General features: G+C 35.6%; 1 protein-coding gene across 1 annotated transcript; it reads left to right on the forward strand.

Annotated features, from left to right (window-relative positions):
• Window positions 1-8,290: 8,290 nt before the first annotated feature.
• LOC127813681 (cellulose synthase-like protein H1) lies at window positions 8,291-17,110 on the forward strand. Its single transcript, XM_052354784.1, has 9 exons — window positions 8,291-8,659; window positions 8,779-9,103; window positions 10,836-10,961; window positions 11,194-11,310; window positions 11,455-11,667; window positions 12,270-12,384; window positions 12,489-12,676; window positions 12,992-13,342; window positions 16,425-17,110. Exons 1-9 carry the CDS (start codon window positions 8,400-8,402, stop codon window positions 16,959-16,961), a joined length of 2,232 nt encoding a protein of 743 aa, XP_052210744.1. The 5' UTR covers window positions 8,291-8,399; the 3' UTR covers window positions 16,962-17,110.
• The last annotated feature ends 4,064 nt before the right edge of the window (window positions 17,111-21,174 follow it).

Here is a 21,174-nt window from a genome sequence, read left to right on the forward strand (position 1 = left end):
TCCAACTGGACCAGATTCTGGTTCACTAGTTCAATTGATTATTAGTTTATTTGATTGGGATTGGTAGTTGCAATTAAGTTTTAGATTTTTAGGAAAATGTTATACAAAGTGAAGATTTAGTATAGTAATGAAATAAGTTTATTTTAAATTGGAGGTTATGTGTGCTGAAATCTTGTTGATAGAATTAGTTTTTAATTTTTAAAATAAAGAATATTAAAGAATATTTTAAAAATAAGTAAAATTTAACAAATTATACGTATCCAGAAACTCCAACCTTTAAAAGTATCAACATTTTTTAAACTAGTGGTGTAGCTTGTTTATCTATATGCACATAAAAAATTGAAAATTTAAGACAAAGGTTCACTTGATGAGGACCATCAGTTACAATTTATTTTAACTTTGAGCTCATGTATTCAAATTTTGTTAGACAACTAATTTTTATCTTGAAGGGTATTTTAAATTCATGAAAGAATACTTAAGGGCTTGCTAAGATATGAAAAACATAATTTGAAGACTATTTGTTAACAAAGGTCATTATTTCCAACAAACAGTAATTAAGGAATAAATTTAATTTATTTTCTGTTCAAATGGTCAAAACATGGAATTCTTAACTAATTTACCATTTTAAAAAGTGACAACACCACCATCACTTGCAAAATAAATTATACTTGGTTGCATTTTGTTTCTCTTGTGATTGTATGACTGTTACCGATTATATTAACTAAAACTTTAATATATTATAATCCCATTCTTAGAGCACCCTTTGAATCCTTATTCTTAGCAGATTTGATATATAAATTATTCTAATGGAGCTGAATAAGAGTTGGATTAACATATCGAACAGGCTAGATCCTCGATACGAACAAGGAATTCAGGAGTTCATTCAGTTTGCCTATAGACAAAAATCTCCTGGGGCAAGCATATATTGTCCGTGTATTAAATGTGTTAACAGATATTTTCATAAACGAGATGTTGTGGAGGAACACCTCATTCTGAATGGATTTGACACTAATTACATAATATGGACGGTTCATGGAGAGTTATATGTGCCTCGTCATAGTTGTACTTTAATTTCATAATTCCTATCATTTGCATACAATGCATGACACACTTACAATCCATTAGATTGGAAAGAAGAGGTGCTAGCAATCGTGAAATTACACAAAAATACCATGAAAACTTTCCATCATGGTTTCAAAAACATGTAAGTGATGTCTTAACATACTGCCACCACACCCTAAACATCCATATCTAACCATTTTAGAATTTGCATATATTTATTTGCGTAACGAATTATAAACATGTTACAAAACAGGTTTATGAATTGCAAGTAAGTGGTCACAATGTACCCAATGAAGTGAAAACATTAGCTGTTGGGCCTCACTCATAGGCATGGAAGTTTTCTGGGTACATCGTAAATGGATTCAAATTCCACACGAGGCGTCGAAAAAGGAGAAGAATGACTCAAAACAGTGGAGTATTACTAACTACAAATACTGAAAGTTATGCTAGTTCAAAAGATAAACGTCCTGTCAGTGGTGATGTTACCTTTTATGGAGTCCTAACAGATGTTGTTGAGATACGATACTCTAACGAATTCAAATTTGTTTTGTTTAAGTGTGATTGGGTTGACAATAATAGAGGGATGGAGGTTGACAGTTTGAATTTCATAACTGTAAATTTTAATTGTTTAATGTATCAAGGGAATAAACCAACAGACGGACTTTTTATACTTGCAACTCAAGCATTACAAGTGTGGTATGTGGCTGATCCTCTTGATGAAGAATGGCACGTTGTCATGAAGATGACACCTAGAGATTTGTATAACATGGGTAAAAGAAATGTGGCAGGGAGCTGTGACGAGGAAGATGCTTTAATTAGTAATCATGTTGAAATCAATAATGATCAATCCTTACATACAGATTTAGGAGAATCTGATGAAGACTACTCTTCTGGAGAATCTCATGAGGATGGTATGCTAGTTGATATATCAGATGACGACGACAATTCCATTCATTATATTGCACATAGTGATGATAATGATTTCTAATATTGAAGTGGCATGTATATGTCTTCCTTGCATAATATTTAATGATGTGGTATGTATATATGTTTATGTTTTTAGCTTTTTATGTTTTGATTTGTTATTTTTGTTTAACCTAAATTGATATGCTAACAGATTATTTTTTACATTGATAGGCAATTACACTGATGGCACCTAAGAGACAGACTTGTTGGCCAATTGGATCCATGTCACATAGTACAGATTCACACCACAATGAATCAGAATCAGTTCCATCCCATCATCCAACCCCAAACCCAATCCCGCCACATCTCCATCATCCTGAAGATGACTTGATCCACTCACAATCCAACCCCCAAAACTCACATAGTCAGCAAGGTAAATATCAAAAATTTATATGAACAATAATAAATTATTATTCTTTCCTAATTCAATCTGAATTTATTGTGTTATTATGTTTTAGCAGGTACAAGCTCCATGTCATCTACTGCCAAGAAAGGAAGAGGTATATCAAGACAAATTTCAAAGTGAGGAAAGGAAAAGATTCATATTGAATTTGATGTTGAAGGACAACCAGTTGGGGAGATGGCAACTAAGTTGGAAACCCAACTAGGTGTGATGGTAAGGAGTATTGCTCCCCTTACATTTACTGATTGGAGATCACCGAGGATGGAACCATACAAGGAGCGCATCTAGCAAGAGGTCTTGGTGAGTAAATAACGTCTCTGATTCTTAATTATCTGACTCTAAACTTTTATACTCTAATAAGGATATCATTGCAGGATAATACTGATGTACCTACAACATGGAGATCAATTTGTTTGCAACATACTTCCAAGAAGTGGAGAGAATACAAAGCCACCTTGAAGAGGCATTATGATTGCCATGAGATAGATGCGGCTCGTCTGTCAAAAATACCGCTTGGGGTGGACCCAAAACAGTGGAAGGTTCTTGTAGAGTATTGGGGATGTGAGCAAGCACAGGTATGTATGATTTATGTATGGGTAGATATATCAGATGGATTATCTATGCCTAGTTCTAATATCATATTACAAGTAGGAATGTAGTGTGACAAATCGTGCCAATTGAGATAAGCAAAAGATGGGTCACACCAGCGGTAGGCGATCACATCCTCAAGTTAGACACTAGGTAAGAATAGAATGGATATTAGTTATATATATTTATTGATAATTTAATTAGTAATGCCTAAACTTTAAACATTTAATATATTTCATATCTTATATATGTTTTTAGATGACTATTGAAAGCGGAGAAGAGCTAGATAGAATCAAGCTTTTTAAAAAGACACACACCAAAAAGAGCGGAGAGATAGTAGACTCTACATCTTCATATATAATCCTATGTATTTCTTAAATTTGAAAGTTGTAGATATATTTTGTTTCTTTTACTTGTCGACTTATGTAACTAACTTGTGAAATGTTTCTTGAGGAACAAATGGATGAAAGGTTGTCACAAATACCCACAGATGAACAAACCACAGATTCGCTAGATGATGTCTTTACTCAAATACTAGGCAAAGATGGACATGGCAGGGTAAGGATGGGAGGACTTGGAACATGCCCAACTAAGGTTAAACAGAGACAACAGTATCAGGTGCCTCAAGAGCAGTATGACCAAATGCGTGCGCAAATTACTGTCGAGCTAGAAGAAAAATTTCAAGTTCAAATCCAAAATCAAGTTCAAATGCAAGTTCGTGCAATACTTGAGGCAATGGGACATATACCACCAGCTCCAGACAATACACCACAACCGAGACATGTATGTTGTTCATTAGTGTATTTCGTGATTTAAAATTACATGTTTACTATATATATTAACTAAACTATTTTGAAATATAGTCATCCTCATATGCTAGTGCTTCTGCCACACATGCAAGCACACCATCACCCGAAGCTGAATGCGTTGGATTATCGAAACCGGAATGTGATCATCATTTAGAGGTAATTCGCTATCAAATAGTTAATATACTTCAAAATCATTACACTTGCATGTTACATCCATTGTTAGTCCATTTGCCACTAAGGGTGTAGGTCATACACGATAAAGATTACAACTTTTGTGAATGTACTTTTGTTTTGTTGGGGGGGGGGGGGGGGGGGGGTGTTTAATTGTTTAAGACAAGTGATATGATAGATGTGATTAAGAACAATTGGAGTAATGAGGGATGACAGCATATTAAGAACAATTGGAGTAATATAAATGCGATAATAACTAGAATAAACTAAATAAACACGTAGCTGGTATGATCAGAAATATAGTTAATAGAAGGATACATAAGCATGTCTGCCATATGAACTGAAAACCACCTCATCGCCACCATTCGGAGGTATGATGGAGTTTTGGGGATAAACTTTTCCATTTACTTGGACAACACCTTTTCCCCCCAGTAATCTCAAGTAAGGTTCCAGGAGAACCACCCATCTGAGCATAGTAAAAGAAAATTATAAGAGCTATCACAAATTTGCAATAAAACAAACAACAAAGCCAGTAACTGCAGAAAATTATACCCGCGGTTCAGTGGGCCTTAGATTACACAAAGATTTACTTATGGATAGATCTCTCAGCCACAAGTTGCACTGACGGCCTTGACCAACCGTAAAAACAGGACCACTCATAACAATGTGAGGATTCTGTAGAAAATAAATAACATGAAAGCATTAAAGGCCAACACATAATAATTGATCAAGATGCATTCACATAAAAGATTCTCCCATTGCATATGAAAAGAAAATAAAGCAATTACAAAATAAAACAATTACTTGGTAAAGATGCTTTAAAACAAAAATGTTGAATAATAAAAACATCAAAATTTATGTACATAATTGAAACTTGCACTAAATTTGGGTTATCAATGTTGAATAATATGTTTCATGTAAGCCCACGACCAGTAATTAATTATGTTTCATTTTTTGTTTATTTTATAGTGTTATCAATGTTATAGTGTTATAAATTTGGGTTTGCTGTTATAGTGTAATTTACTGTTTTTAGAATTTTGTGTTAGTACTTAGTTTTCATTTTCAGTTAGAAAATTGAAAATTGAGCCTGCCATCTTATATGACATATTAATGAATTTGTTCACTTGATGAATTGACGAATACCTCGCCACATTATTGCTGAGCCAATCATTGTGTCCATTGATCCGACCAAGTCTGTAGGGGGAGTAGAGCTAGGTAATGAATTTGTTAAAATTAGTATTCAGAAAGTGCTGAAACCTTTATATCCATTGCCTCGACAATTTTCTGGGATGCGTGTCTTGAGGGATGCTAATAATAGTAAAACTATGATACCATTGAGGGTTTCAGATGTAAGTGTTTTTGTATATAGTTATGCAATTTTGAATATGTTTTATGCAATTTCATAGTTAATGTACATACTTATAGATCTATTATTTTTCAATGCAGATCGAAAAAATATGATATGCAATTTTGGTTGGAACAGCATGGTGGTGTAATCAAGGGTTCTCTAAGGTCACTTGGACATGTTTTAGTTTAGGGTTGATTTGTATGTGCAAAAATAGTATTGTGTAATGAGACGAGACAAGATTTATCTTTTAAAATTGTAATGGTATTTAAATAGATCTATTATATACAATTGTTGTACTTATTGTGTAGTGGGTGAATTTTTTAAAATTGTTGGTGGTTTTTTGTTATACAGGTTTTGATTGCATTTGATTACAGGCACACAGGTTGTAAAATTTTTTTTTTTAGGATTGCTGGTGGTTTTTGTTTTTTGCAGCAGGAACACCTTTGCCGGCGGTTTAAAAACCGCTGGTAAAGTGACATTTTCACTTTTGCCGGTGGTTATAATCGCCGGCAAATTTTTTCCTTCAATGATCGATAATGATATATTACCGCGGTTGAAAAATCGCCAGGAATTCTTATTTTTATCAGCGGTATATCAAAACCGCTGGGAATTCTTATTTTTACCGGCGGTACATCAAAATCGCCGGTAAATTTTTTTTCCCAACGATTAAAAACCGTCGGTAATATTTTCCAACGGAGATATTTCCGGCAGAAAAAAAAATCACCAGTAAAATTTTTACCGACGATTTTTTTACTTTTTTCGACGATTTCTTAACCGCTGAAAAAAATCAAACCTCTTGTAGTGACTGATTCCAACAAGACAAACACCCCTATATATCAAGGGTACATATATAGATATAATTTGAAAAATAATTAAGAAGACAAAGTGTGTAAGTAGATACATATATTGAAAATCTAAAATTTGCCCATATCACCCACCAACTTAAAGTGTGTCGGGTTTTTAGCAGGTGGAGTGGCAAGCGTCTCTTGTAGGTGGACAATCCGCTCGTTCTTCTACGGATATAGTTTATTATATCTGATGTGAGTGCAATAATCAGTGTTTCTATAATTAGAAGCGTTCGACAAACTAATTGGCTTATATGATCCAAAATATTATTTTGATATGTCTTTCTACTCTCTAATTCTCTCGATCGCAGCAGGGGTTGGCCTTCGTCCTCTTATGGCGCCTCCTCTTGATTGTCTTAGATAATTTGTTACTTCTTTGGGGTCCTACGTACGTACCTTTTTGAGTCTCTGTATTTCCCTATTTTGTGGTGTGAGTTCTTTTCAGTGCTTTTGTTTCCTATTCAGAGTATGTGATCCAAACCTTACTTGGTGTATAATTACTCTTATTCGGGTATTGATCAGTCTCTTTCTCCTCGCTCCCGCACAGCCACGGATATATCTGCTCTTATCTTCACCACCCATGCACACACCCAGCCGTACGTAGAGCAGAAGTCTCTGCCTCACCTTCAATGAATGGTCACAAATATTCCAAGCATCCGAATCTCCTGTAAGTAGCAGCGTGCCCCTTTTTAACACACCACCCAAGGCAATATTAATAATAATAATTAAGAGAAACTATGACAAATGAATGATTTATTAATAATAATTTTGTATGCTTACAAAACTGTCTCAGTACAATTTCCACTCGAACACAAACAGAAATCATATGATCAAATCTTATGTTTAAATAAATTGGCTCATATGATCCAAAATATTATTTTGATGATGTGTCTTTCTACTCTTTAATTCTCCCGATCTCCGTACGGGTTGGCCTTCATCCTCTTATAGAGCCTTCTCTTGATTGTCTTGGATAATTTGTTACTTCTTTGGGTTCTCACTTGCAATATTTCAGGAGCCCAAAGAAGATTAGTATATATCGAGGATAAATAAGGAAGAAAACAATACCAATTGAATATTTTTTGGGTTAAATACAGGTAAGGAACTCTCGGGTTAAGCGTGCTTGAGCTAAGAAAATTCAAGGATGGATGACCCCTAGGAAGTTCGCGTAGACCCATCAGGGTAAGTTGTTTTGATCCTTCCTACCGCTTGATACAGGATGTTACAGGTGGTATTAGAGCCGACTCCCAAGCCTTTAAGCGCGATAGTGGGGCAAACCTCAGTGAGGATGCTGAGTCCTTAAGGGGGGTGCATGTAGACATCTTAGGCAAATCCCACATCGACCTTGTAAATAGGGGAGATCTGGGACCGGTTGTAAGGTCGCATGACGAGAACATCATGTGTTTAAGAGGAGAGAATGTAATATCGCAAGAGCTCAGAAAATAGTAGTATATATCGAGAATAGGTAAGGAGGAAAATAACACCAACTGAATATCTTTTGGACTGAATGTAAGCAAGGAACTCTCGGATTAAGTATGCTTGAGTTGAAAAAATTTAAGAACAGGTGACTCCCTAAAAAGTTCATGTAAATTCATCAAGATAAATTATTTCAATCCTTCTTATCATTCAATATGAGATGTCACACTGGGTACCTTTTGAGTCTCTATATTTTCCTATTTTGCGTATAATTACTCTTATTCGGGTATTCATCAATCTCTTTCTCCTCGCTCCCGCACAGCCACGGATATACCTGCTCTTATCCTCACCACCCATGCACACACCCAGCCGTACGTAGAGCAGAATTGTCTGCCTCACCTTCAATGAATGGTCACAATATTCCAAGCATCCGAATCTACAATAAGTAGCAGCGTGCCCCTTTTAACACACCACCCAAGGCAATATTAATAATAATAATAATTAAGAGAAACTATGACAAATGAATAATTTATTAATAATAATTTTGTATACTTACAAAACTGTCTCAATACAATTTCCAATCGAACACAAACAGAAATCATATGATCAAATCTCATGTTTCAAATAATTAGTTGCACATTTTGAACACCGTGATTATTAAACTGTAGCACACAGTGAAGATGTGCTACTATTGTTGTAGTCCCTTAACAAATAAATTAAAAACATTTATTTATATATAAACAATAATTCTAAGATTCCCATGCAGGAACCACACTCTTTTGCTTCCTCTAACAATGGCCAGCCCCGCTAGCTCTCTCCCTCTCTATCAGAGATTCACCCGCAGAAACCACATTTCTCGGGCCATTGAACTTGCCATCCTCTTCCTCCTCCTCTCTCTCCTCTTCCATCGACTCCTGTCTCACAGAATCCATGGATTTGCCTGGCTCCTGGCCTTTCTCTGCGAGTCATGGTTCACTTTCATGTGGGTTATTGTTGTCAGCACCAAGTGGAACCAAGTCGAGTTCAAAACTTACCCTCACCGCCTCTTGCAAAGGTATACGTGCACGTGCCCAATTCTTGAGTTCGAGTTTATACCAAGTGAGGAATTTTACCCGCAGAAGACTTTTCTCTAACTCTGTGTTTGGTTGTGGTTTTGGATGGTTGATTGGATAGGAAAGCGGAGCTCCTTCCGGTGGACATGTTTGTGACAACGGCTGATCCAGTCTTGGAGCCGCCAATCCTCACTGTGAACACCGTGCTCTCTTTGTTAGCCGTCGACTACCCGCCTGATAAGCTTGCCTGCTACGTCTCCGACGACGGCGGCTCTCCTCTCACCTTCTACTCGCTGGTTGAAGCCGCAAAGTTTGCCAGGCTCTGGGTTCCTTTCTGCAAGAAGTACGGCATCCAGCTCCGGGCTCCCTTCCGGTACTTTTCCGGTCAGTCCTCGTCTTCTCAGGATGCTTTGCCGGAGTTCCAGCAAGAGAGAGAGAGGATCCAGGTGGGTTAATTAATTTATATCAGTTTTGTGAGCTAAAGATGTACAAAATAATAGGTTAGTGCAAGATTATATATCGATAATAAAAAATCTGAAGATATACACAAAGTATATGAAAAATTTATTGACAGTCACGATAAAGGCATTCAAAGCTCAGATCTAGACAATAAATAACCACTTAAGCAACATTAAGAATAAGACCACCAAGTCCCGACAAAATCCAGCCCCAAATCGCTCAATTACCGCTCTTTTTTTCAACCAAAATATCTCTTCCCAATAAAATGCTCTATAAGAAATAGAGTCACAAAAGAGCAAGAATCACACATAGATTTTGGATTGAATAGCAAGAGCCAAAAGTCTTTGTAAAGAGACAACCATCAAAGAGTTTAAATAGGTGATGGATCAGCCACAACGTCAAAGGGAAATCCAATACTCTCAGAACAGTACGCACAGCCGTACGCAACAGCAAACAAGATGACATCGATGCACGCAATGGAATCGTCGCATACAGCTAGATCACAAGAAGACAAATTGGCCAAGCAAGGAAGAGAGGAAGGGAGAGCATTTCGACTGCTGACCAGAGGGAAGGATAGAGAGAACGAACGAGTCCAAAGACCTTTCATATGGACAGTTAGAGCAACACAACAAATGGGCTACACAAGCAAATGGGTTGGGCTTCCCTTTTTTTCGAATAAATGAGTTTAGGTTCATTTTTTCTCCCAAAAAAACAGTTAATTGGCTTATGGTCCGAATTCTATTTGGACTGTTAATAAATAGGGAAAATGTTATTGGTACATCCATTTTGTATATCTTGGGCTATATAAGAGGGTATTATAACAAAAATACCCCTCATGAGGCGCATAGAGACGCATGAGGCGCATGTGAGGCACAGGGTATTTTGGTCATAATACCCCCTTATGTATCCCAAGATGTACAAAATGGGTGTACATCTAACATGATTCAATAAATAATATGTGGACTTGATGGATACTTCAATCACAGGTCGAGAGTTGTGAAAATTAGACTTGCCCAAAAAATCATCACCGTATTGTGTTGAAATACAACCTAACAAGATTTCAAGATTTTAAGCATCATAATAATCAAACTAAAACGTCGCGCCGTGTCGTGCCCCCCCCCCCCCATCTAGGGGTGGCAATTCGTGTTGGAGAGTCGTAATCGTGTCGTGTCGAAACACACGTATAACACGTGTCAGGGTAACCCGAGCACGACCCGTTAAATAATCATGTCAAATTCCTTAAACCCGAACATGACACGTTTATTAAACGTGTAACACGACACGACCCGTTTAACTCGTTTAACTAAACGTGTCGTGTCGTATCGTGTCACCTGTTAACCTGTTTAACCCGTTTAATTTAAATGGGTCGTGTTGTGTCACCTGTTAAACGTGTTATTTAATTTTAAACATGTTATTTCATGTATAATCGTGTTAACGTGTTCAGATCAACCCACTAATCCTTTTAATTAAACGTGTTATTTCGTATATAATCGTGTTAATGTGTTCGGATTAACCTGTTAACACGTGTCATTTCGTGTCTAAACGGGTTAGACGGGTTGACCCGTCTAAGACATGAAAATAATTGTGTCATAAACGGATTGACTCGTTTATGACCCGAACCCGATTAACCCAAATCCTAACCCGCTTAACTCAGTGTCGTGTAATCAGATCGTGTCCAAAATTACCAGCTTTACCCCCATCTCTGTCTCTCTCTTGCAGTGCGAGTATGAACATCTTTGCCAGATAATTGAAGATGCATCCAGAAGGCCTCTTCCTTGTGAGCTCGTTGGCGAGTTTAAGGATTTCTCAAACATACAACGTGGGAATCACCCTGCCATAGTTAAGGTATTTTAGTAATTTATTACCGGTCTGTTCGTTTGGTTGGTTAGGAGACCTTTTGTTTTGCAAAAATTAAAGAAAGATTATATTTGTATGTAGTGAAGATGTTATTTTCGCAACTGGAAGCAGTAGCCTTGTTATTGCAATTTCAGTTCATCTTGTGTGTAAAAAAAAAATTAATAATTACCAGTAAATTTGTACGATTGACTGAAATCACCTAATTCCTTTAATCAATTAGGTTATATGGGAGAATAAAGATTCAGGTGATGAATCAGTGCCACATCTTATCTACATTTCTAGAGAAAAACGCCCCAATCACCCACATAATTTCAAAGCTGGCGCCATGAATGTGCTGGTAAGAATTTTGATTTAATTTTTTGTTATATATATAGAATTGTTCTATTAAAAAATAAATATTAATCTATAAGAACCGTTCTCTTTATTTTATTACATAATTATTATTGATTTAATATTGCCGTTGATACTGTGATATTAACAGACAAGAGTTTCAGGAGTAATAACAAATGCTCCAATCATGCTAAATCTAGACTGTGACGTGCATGTAAACAATTCCAAAATTATTCTCCATGCAATGTGTTTGTTGATGGGCATCAAGAATGAAAAGGATTGTGGATTTGTTCAATCTCCACAATGCTTCTACGGTGGATTGAAGGATGACCCGTTTGGAAATCAATTTGAGGTCTTCATGCAGGTATGTATTTTGTTTTTCAAATATATATGAAAGTCATTTTTTAGAGTAAATTACACTTTGACATCCCTAAAATTTTGCTAAATTGTAGTATGTACGCTAGCTCCACAATTTAAAAATAACTTGACTTCCCTATTTATTATATATATATATAGATGTTAAGAAATCCATATAAGACATAAATTATTAGGAGTATTTGTGTGTGATGTAAATCTAATGACATCGAACAATTTGATAAAACTTTTAAATGCTACAAGCGACTAATTAATCTAATATTTGAAATACGAGAGGTGTTCATTATATTTTTACAAAATCTAAAAAGTGAACGATATGTGTTATCTTTTTAAAAGTTTTAATTTGCATCCCTTATTTTACAAACTAAAATGAATGAAAAATTTGAAGAACCTATCTTTTTCATATAAATTTCATTTTCGTCTAGCGAAATCCCATTTAAAGCAACTAAAAAGTATTTTAGTTAGTTTTAAAAATTAAAATATTCTATGATAATTTTGCTTGCTTATTGAAAAAACAAATTTATTTCCTAGAAATAATTTCCAACTAAGCCTAAGCAAGCTTTCTTTGGGATGTGTTGCATCATCAATCAGTACTTGGCGCATGGATTTGCGGGTATTCAAGGATCCTTCTATCAAGGAACGAACTGTTTTCACAGAAAAAAAGTGATCTATGGCTCCTCACCAAATGACAATATTCAAATCAATGGTGAGGAATCATCTGCTTCATTTAAAATTTATGCTCATGTAATATAACTTTTAACACCTACAATGCTTTTGTAATAATTTATATATTCATGCTCTGGTGGATAGCAAAGTTGAAGAACATTGATGCGTTGAAGAGCATTTATGGAAGCTCAGTAGAGCTCATCCCATCAGTTGCTGAGACAATGTTAAGCTTGAGGACTGGCACTTCACACGATGATTTGTCGGGTTCCATAGAGGCAGCTCGCACTGTTGCTGGCTGTGGGTACGAGTGTGGCACCAAATGGGGCAGCGAGGTGACAACTTCTTCTTTGCCATATATTATTACTTTTTAAAGTAAAATATATGAGACATTCTCAAAATTTTTACAGTGTTTTTGAAGTTTGAAAAATTGTATATGTTAATGTCCTCCCTCTTGAGATCAGAAGGTGAAATCTCTCACCTGAGCTCTCGCAATTCACCTCTAAAAGTTTTACAAAGACTAAATCATGGATTTCAGTGGCGAAATTCGAATACAAATCTAACACTAATTATATAATAACTAAATCTAGGACTCCTTGAAGCCAATAGTCCCAACTTTGAAAAGGTTGATATTTGTGCCATTTTAACAGGTTGGATGGATGTACGGATCTACAGCGGAAGACGCGCAAACTGGCATTTGCATCCACGGGAAGGGTTGGAAATCAGCCTACTGCACGCCTGACCCACCTGCCTTCTTGGGCAGTGCACCCACTAGTGGGCCTGCAATCATGATCCAACATAAGAGGTGGTCTACTGGGCTCCTTGAAGTTCTGTTCGGCCCGAAAAATCCACTCATCCTTACGCTAAGAGGGAGGCTTCAGTTTCGACAAGCCCTGGCTTACTTATACGTCCTTTTGTGGGGCCTACGATCCATTCACGAACTCTGTTACGCTGCTTTGCCGGCCTATTGTATCATCGCCGACACTCATTTTTTGCCCAAGGTACGTGTCTAGAGACTAGAAGATATATATTATAGTACTACATTATTAGAGTAATTATGTGTTAGTATGTATATAGAAATTTTGAATATATATATGATAGTAATCTATCTTTTCCTTTAAATTTATCAAAAATTACTTACTATCAGGCATTTGGAAATAGTAATCCATTTTAAAAGGCACTGACTATATATATATATATATGTATAACACTATGCTACAATACCCATCACCTACTCATCATTGACAATTCTTTTGACGTGGGATCTATAGGCTTAATATAATTTTTAGTCTCTGGACTAATAAAAAAATAATTTTAAGAATATTAACTAAATTGTGTTCACTATTTATTTTTGGACAAAATAATTTTATACACTTCAACGTTAACTTTACCTCGTCACGCTGCCACATCACTCATATTATTTTTGTACTGCTACGTCACCACATACACAACATATATACACACACACATACACACCTAGCCATGGTTGTCGATAGCCATGGGGAGCCCTTCTTCCCCCTTCTTCCTTTTTCCTCGTTCTGGACCGTTCTTGCCTCTGCAGCCTTCATCGATTCAACCATTGCCAGTCACCTCAGACACAGCAGCAACAGCGTGACAGCCATCGTCGTTGCTGTTGTTCAACCATCGTGATTGTTTGTCTCTATGACCTCTGTCATCCTTGCCGTCACCTTGCCATTTAACTGTTGACCTCGCTTCTTGTTCTCAAATCTGCAACTCGCGATTTTAGCCACCAACCGTTGCTGCTTCTTGTCTCCACCGATAGCCATCATCGATTGATCTGCTCCCTATATCGACTGCCCAATCTCCTCCTCATCCTCTTCTTTCTCTCTCTCTCACTCCCTCTCTCTCTATCGTGACAACCGGCCACCGTGACCACTGACCGAGCTTTATCTCTTTCGGATCTGAGCGATCGCCGACCAAGCTTTGTCTCCACTAAATTGGGTATTCGACCAAACTGATACGTTCAACCAAACCCACACACAAACACACAGATGCCTTTCTCTCTCTCTATCTCTCTCTTGCCCAAATCTGTTCCCCAACCCCCAGCGATCGGGAAAAGGCTGGGGGTCGAGGACCAAGGTTCTAGGGTTCCCTGACCCCCAACATCCAACAACCATGGCGGCCAGCCACCTGATTACTAGGTTCCCGGTCCCAACAACGACTAGGTAGAGGAACCCAGCCTCCCCATTGTCGTGGTCGGGGAGCTCAACTATGGAGACGTCATTTTTTTTTTATAAAAATATGGACAACAGACGTGGATATTATGAGTGATGTGGTAGTGACGTGGCAGCGTGACGAGGCAAAATTAACGTTTCAGTTAACGTCAGTTAAGACAGGGACTAAAAGTGTATAAAATTATTTTGTTTAGGGATAAATAGTGAGCATAATTTAGTTGATATCCTTAAATTAAGTCATTTTTTTTATTAGTTTAGGAACTAAAAAATGAATTAAGCTGAAATCTATAAGCATCGCCATGAATGATCAATCTCATTAAATGGTCTATTCTAACATGTGATAACTTATTTATTTATTTACTTTTCCTTAAAAGTTGGAGTAGAACCCCAACACTTTTGTAACTAATAACCATAAATTTTTTTTTTTTTTGGTACCCAGTTGTGTGAATCAACAGCTTGGGTTCAATTGATTAATGAGAAAAGAAAAACAAGCAAAGAGACAATGGTACATCTCAAAGTATCCAAGTCACTTTGGATCATATATAGCTCCAACATTCAAATAATATTTACTTCAATTTTCTCTCTCTAAAATAAATAATTTACTTTTACAAGTACTCTAACATTATATATACGTTCAAGTTATATTTTTGATGATTTTATATATTACATAATCTAAGAGTTTAAATAAAATGATTGATAGTAATATCGATGATAGTGTTTAAGATTGATTGTCATATTTCTGCATGTGAGCACCTATAAAAATAAAAGGAAAATTTAGTTCTCCTAATATAATCTCTTATGCTCAAGTCTGTATAATCAATATGCATGAACGCCATGAGATTTTTGGCTTACAGAGAGAATTTCATCCTTTATATAGATGAAATGAGTTAGGATGTTAGATGTTATGTTCGAAATTCCCAAAACTCGATCACCTTAAGGTGGAGGCAAATCTCTCGGATTAGATAAAGATAATACCAAGCTTGAAGTTTTTAAAGATGAAGTGAGATAAGGTATTTAAAGTTATCTCCGATGCTCCAATGTTAGGTTATCTAGAATTGGAGAAAAATACACGAGACCAGATGAGCTTAGAGTTAGCGAAGACTTAATCGGACTAGATCGATAGATTTATCAAACTCATTGAATTAGATAAAAATAGTTATTTTCAAGATTTTAGAGCACGAATGTTTCAAGTCTTATCAATAGGAGCCAAAATTTTCAAGATTAGGATTTGGGATTTGGATTTTGTAAGTTTGTCTTTTCAATTTAAATTAGAAAAAAGAATATGTGTCATCTCCTTATTACATGTCATCTCTCTATTACTTGCCCAAAAGATGAATGATAAGATGAGATTAATTATTTTATTTCTTTGGATATTTCCCCATCAAATATATACTAAGAATACTCTATAATAAGCATTAAAGATGACTAAAACATGTCCAGAGTTGTATTCTTGTAAAACTAATGCTAACTATTGCCAGTGATTATTAAATGCACATCCTTTATATATATTATATCTTATTTTTAGATCTTAATATTTTTTATTGGTTAATCTTATTGTAATAAATGGATTTGTCTTAACTTAACACCAACTAACAAAAAATTAAAAAAAAATGTTATTCTGACACTGAATTGCTATATTAATTTCTTATTACATTCAACATTAATATGTTATGCATTCACCTCTACACTAAATAATCCTACCCATCCCATCAAAATTAAGTGTCACCCAAAGTGTAAACAGCTTCCTGCTTAACTAACATTTTTGCAAAAAATTTTAATCTTAAAAATAAATTATAATGAATATACACTATTTAAAAATGATATTTAGTTGGTCTGGCCATTGCATAGCATTGTTAATTAATTATATTTAGTTGGCTTGGCCATGCAGGTGGGAGAACCAGGCTTCTTGATAACCTGCTTCCTCTTCTTCATCTACAACTTCTACACTCTATCTGAGTACTTGCGAGCTGGCCTGTCAATCCGCGCCTGGTGGAACAACCAGAGAATGTGGAAGATCGTCGCCATGAACGCCTGGCTCTTCGGAGCTTTGAGCGTCGGCCTCAAGCTCCTCGGAATCTCGAACACTGTCTTCGAAGTCACGCAGAAGGAGCAGCCAGGTACCGACGACGACAAGGATGCCAACGCCGGGAGGTTCACATTCAATGACTCCCCGATATTCATTCCCGGCACAACCGTGTTGCTGGTGAACCTGGCGGCTCTAGCCGCTGTAGTGCTAGGGTTCCGCCCTGCTGGCGGCGAAGAAGGGTTCGGGATGGGGGAGATTGTTTGCAGCGTCTGTGTGGTGCTGTTTCTCTGGGCGTTCTTGAAAGGCTTGTTTGGGAGAGGGAAATATGGGATTCCATTGCCGACCATCTACAAGTCGGCGGCTTTGGCAACGTTGTTTGTGCAGTTGAGTCTTCTGTGATGATTTGCTATGGTTACTCTGCATGTTTGAACAAATTAAATGATAGTTTCAGTGCTGGCTGATGTCACAAAGGCTTTCATGGAAAGTCGTCTTGTTTTCATTTTGTTGAATTGTTATATATATATATCAAATGGAGGTTTGATTCTTAATTTGGGAAGCGTGTGATTATATTACAAAAATATGTCCAAAAAAATAAATGAAAACTGAAAACAATTTGATGTGATCTATGAAAAAAATGAAAATGAAAATTGAAAACATTAGATCCTATTCTTTTTGTTATTTTCATCCCATTTTGAGTTTTCTTTACTATTTTTAAAAATATATTTTTAAAAATAAAAAAAAAATTATAAAGAAAACCCAAAGTGTTTCTCAACCAAAATTAACTAAAAATACAAAACGCGGATAACACCTCCCCCACCCCTAAACCCATTCTCTCATAACCCATATTCTCTCTCTCTCTCTCTCTTTCTTTCTCTTTCTCATTTTTCCTCTCTTCCCACTGCAGTCAACCTTGCCTACACCATCGTCGCTAACTCCTCCTCTTTTCTCCTTCATCCTCCATCATCAGCGGCTACATAAAGTTGACGATGATGATTTGATGATGTCGATGGTGGCTTGATAAGGCTTGACAAACGACGATCATAGCAGAGCAAGTAGGCAACGATGGCTTGATGACCACTGGTTGGTCAAACAACATCCAAACGACTATTGGCTGGCCAATCAACATCCAAATGACAGGCGACGACCATGAAACCATCAGCCACCATGGCCGGCTAAGTTTTTGAGGTTTGACCAAAAATTAAAAATCAAATTTATCAAAATCTAACCGTTAAATCTTACCTATTTTTTTGTATGTTAACCCTCTTAGCTTGACCTTTCTAATGGTAGATTCTGATCGTGTGAAACTTCAAAAATAAAAAGCAGACGCGCCGGAGAGAATAGAAAAAGAAAAAAAAAAAAGAAAAATTTATTCTTGAATTTAGAAAATAAAATTATATATTTATTTAAAATTTTAAAAATATAGTATATATATATTAAAATATATATTGGGTATAGTATATTAATAAGTATATTACACATATTATGTATAATAATATTTAATATAAAATATTATATTAAAAATAGTTAATTTTATTATTTAATAATCAAATTTCTTAAATAAAATATCATAAAATAACATTTTACAAAATTTTAAAATAAACTCGTTTTTTAGTTTTCTATTTTAAGAAACAGTTTTTCAGAATGACAAGAATAATCCGTTTTTAAAAATCTCAAAACACAGAATTTAAAATAAATTTAAAATTCAAAACTGAAAATTGAAATATGAATAGAACACCACCTTAAATTCATGTTATGAGCCAAAAAAATTATTAGTAAACGACTAAGAAAATGAAAGTAAAAAGTAAAAAATATTAAAGTCATGTTGTGGGTGAAAAAAAAAATTATTGATAACCTTACAATCATTCAAACATTACAATTATTGGTTTTAAATTTGATATGAATAATTTAATTAAATAATAAAAAAATCTAGTCGTGAAATTACCATTTGTCGCCTACAACTCGCCGAATCTAGTGTGGAGGTGATAAAACTCACCAAACTTGGTGTGAATCGCCTTGAAAACAACTAGAAAACATGCAAATCTAGTTGTTGGACTCGTTTGTCATTGGAAAACTCATTGGTTAGGTGCAGTCATCAGACATGGTTGCAATGTTGCCAAATCTACTACTATAAAGAGCTTGAAACTCGTTATCTGGTGAGTTCGTCACGAAAATAGTTGGATCTATTAATCAAGTCACTAGAGCCATTCTTAACTGAAAACCCATGAGTTATGTGCAGTTGGTCAACCATGGTTGCAGTGTCACTAAATCTGCTACAAAAAATCTAAAACTCACCAGACCTAATGAGTTTGTCGTGAAAATAGTCAATTATGGTAAATTAGTTTCAAGAGCCTCTCGTTGCCGGTAATACCACTGAAATTAAGTGCAATGTAAGTTGGATCCATAGGGTGGTCGTACTTGGTGTGGAAAGATTGCAATCGTGCTAGAGATACTAAGTTTGTCGGGTTAAAAACATCACCAAAAATAAGAGCTAGGCCACTAATATGGCTTTGATGTAGGATTGCCAGAAACTTTGTGATGTTAGCTCTACTTAACAATAAAAAGGAAGGCCTTCTCGGTTGGATGAGGAGAAAGAGAAAGGATGATAATAACTTTTGGATAAGAAATACTAACATGGAAATGAAATGGGTTTTAAACTCATTTTATTTTTCTCATTTCATTTCAAAAAGTTTTGCCAAAATTACAAAAATAGAATGTAAAAACCAACAACACTTTTACTGTTTTCATTTCAAAATTTTAAAATAAAACAAAAATTTTGAAAAGCATGATCTTTTCAAACAAGCCATAACTTTTTCCTTTTGGATCATAACATTGATCTTTATGTGAGGGCCATTAGTTCTACCTTGCCCATTGAGTCCATGTTATTGTTCTCCATACCCTACACTTAATATCCATCAACTACCCTTTATTAAAAACTCTTTATTACCTTTCTGGTAGTCATTTTTTCTTCCTTCCTTAATTACTCTCGATAGCCATTGCTCCGATCACTTATAACAACTTTCTTCGATCACTTGCAGCCATTTCTCCTCTCCTTCTCATTCTCTTCTATTTTTCTTTATACAATGGATGATTATATAAAAACGTTGATGAAATGGGAAGAGTTTTATGAAGAAGATGAAAATGAACAGCAATAGCTCGTAGATAGGTACACCATTTCATTTGTAATTTTAGGTTCGTAAATGAAATGCGTTAGCTTGCGAGAAAATGCTCGATGGAACAAGGATGGGAAGGTTCCCCGACCGTGCACGGTGGCTTGGAACCCAAGTTCCCCAATGTGGGGGAACTCAAGGTTCCTCGACCACTTGCGGTCGGGGATTGCGAGGATCTCTGATTGCTGTGGGTCTGGAACCCGAGGGCCTAACCCAATGTTGCCATACTTCCTTGTTTTTGTTTAGGGTTTAATTTTTTAATTAATCTTATTATTTTTAATTTTTTAATTTATATGTTTTATTTCTATTTTGATAATAGGGGAATAATCATCAAAATTTAGAGAATGAGAATACTTTGTCATTTGATAGTAGCCAAGCTTTTATTTGTAATGAAGTTTTCAGTAATATAGAAGCACTTATTGAATGGGGTAAGACAGATGGAAAAGAAAATGGAATGGTTATTGTGATAAATAGTTTTGAATTTGGGAGTACACGAAGAAAACCTAGAGTTTGTCTTGCTTTTGAATAGAAGGGGAAGTATAAACTATCAAAAAAAAGAGATGAGGTGTGACGCCCTGGCTCCACACACACGGGTGCCACCGCAACCCGAAGTTACACCAAAGGCCTACTCCGAAGGTCGGTTATTGATGTTTTTCTTTTGATATAGTTTTGATGATGAAAAACCATTGTGTTTATTATATTAATGCTCCAAATTAAATGATGCTTTAAGCAATCTCAAATATTTGTGGTCAAAGTATTTTCTAATATATGTGTGTTTTTTATGATTTAAGAGATTGAAAAAATAATGAATTAAATCTTAAAATATTGAAAAATGAAGTTAAAAGCATTTTTGTAGCATCTGTCGACTAAGTGTTAAGTTTTTCTAAGAGTATAGTCGACTATGTGCCTTGCATCTGTCGACTATGGGTTGCATATGTCAACTATGCCTTGCATCTGTCGACTATGTGGTTTACATCTGTCGACTATACCTTGCATCTGTCGACTATTTTTTTTATCTGTCGACTATCCTCATGGTTCTGTCAACAGAATAATTTGATTTGTCGACTATCAGTGTGTATTTTAAAAGAAGTTTTCTTCATATTTTTGTTCTATCGACTATCCCATTTCTTCTGTCGACTATACCTTGTTTTATTTATGAATCTGTCAACTATCTATTGTCTTCTGTCGACTAACTCTTTTCGTAGAAATCCATAATGACTAGTTTTACAAATCCCAACGGTCACAAACGACTAGTTTTGGGCAAAGCTTTTGGAAAGCTTATACATACAAATTAAGGAGATCAAGAATAGGCTAATGGATGGGAATGAAATAATTTAAGCTTACTGTTATTCTCATTTGTCTTTACATCGACTGTGCTTCATTTTTCTCTCCTCAAGGGTTTAATCTTTATTTGTATTAATTCATTCAAGTCTTGTTTCTCATTT

This window comes from Diospyros lotus, chromosome 11 (assembly GCF_014633365.1).
Source record: "Diospyros lotus cultivar Yz01 chromosome 11, ASM1463336v1, whole genome shotgun sequence".
NCBI lineage: Eukaryota > Viridiplantae > Streptophyta > Magnoliopsida > Ericales > Ebenaceae > Diospyros > Diospyros lotus.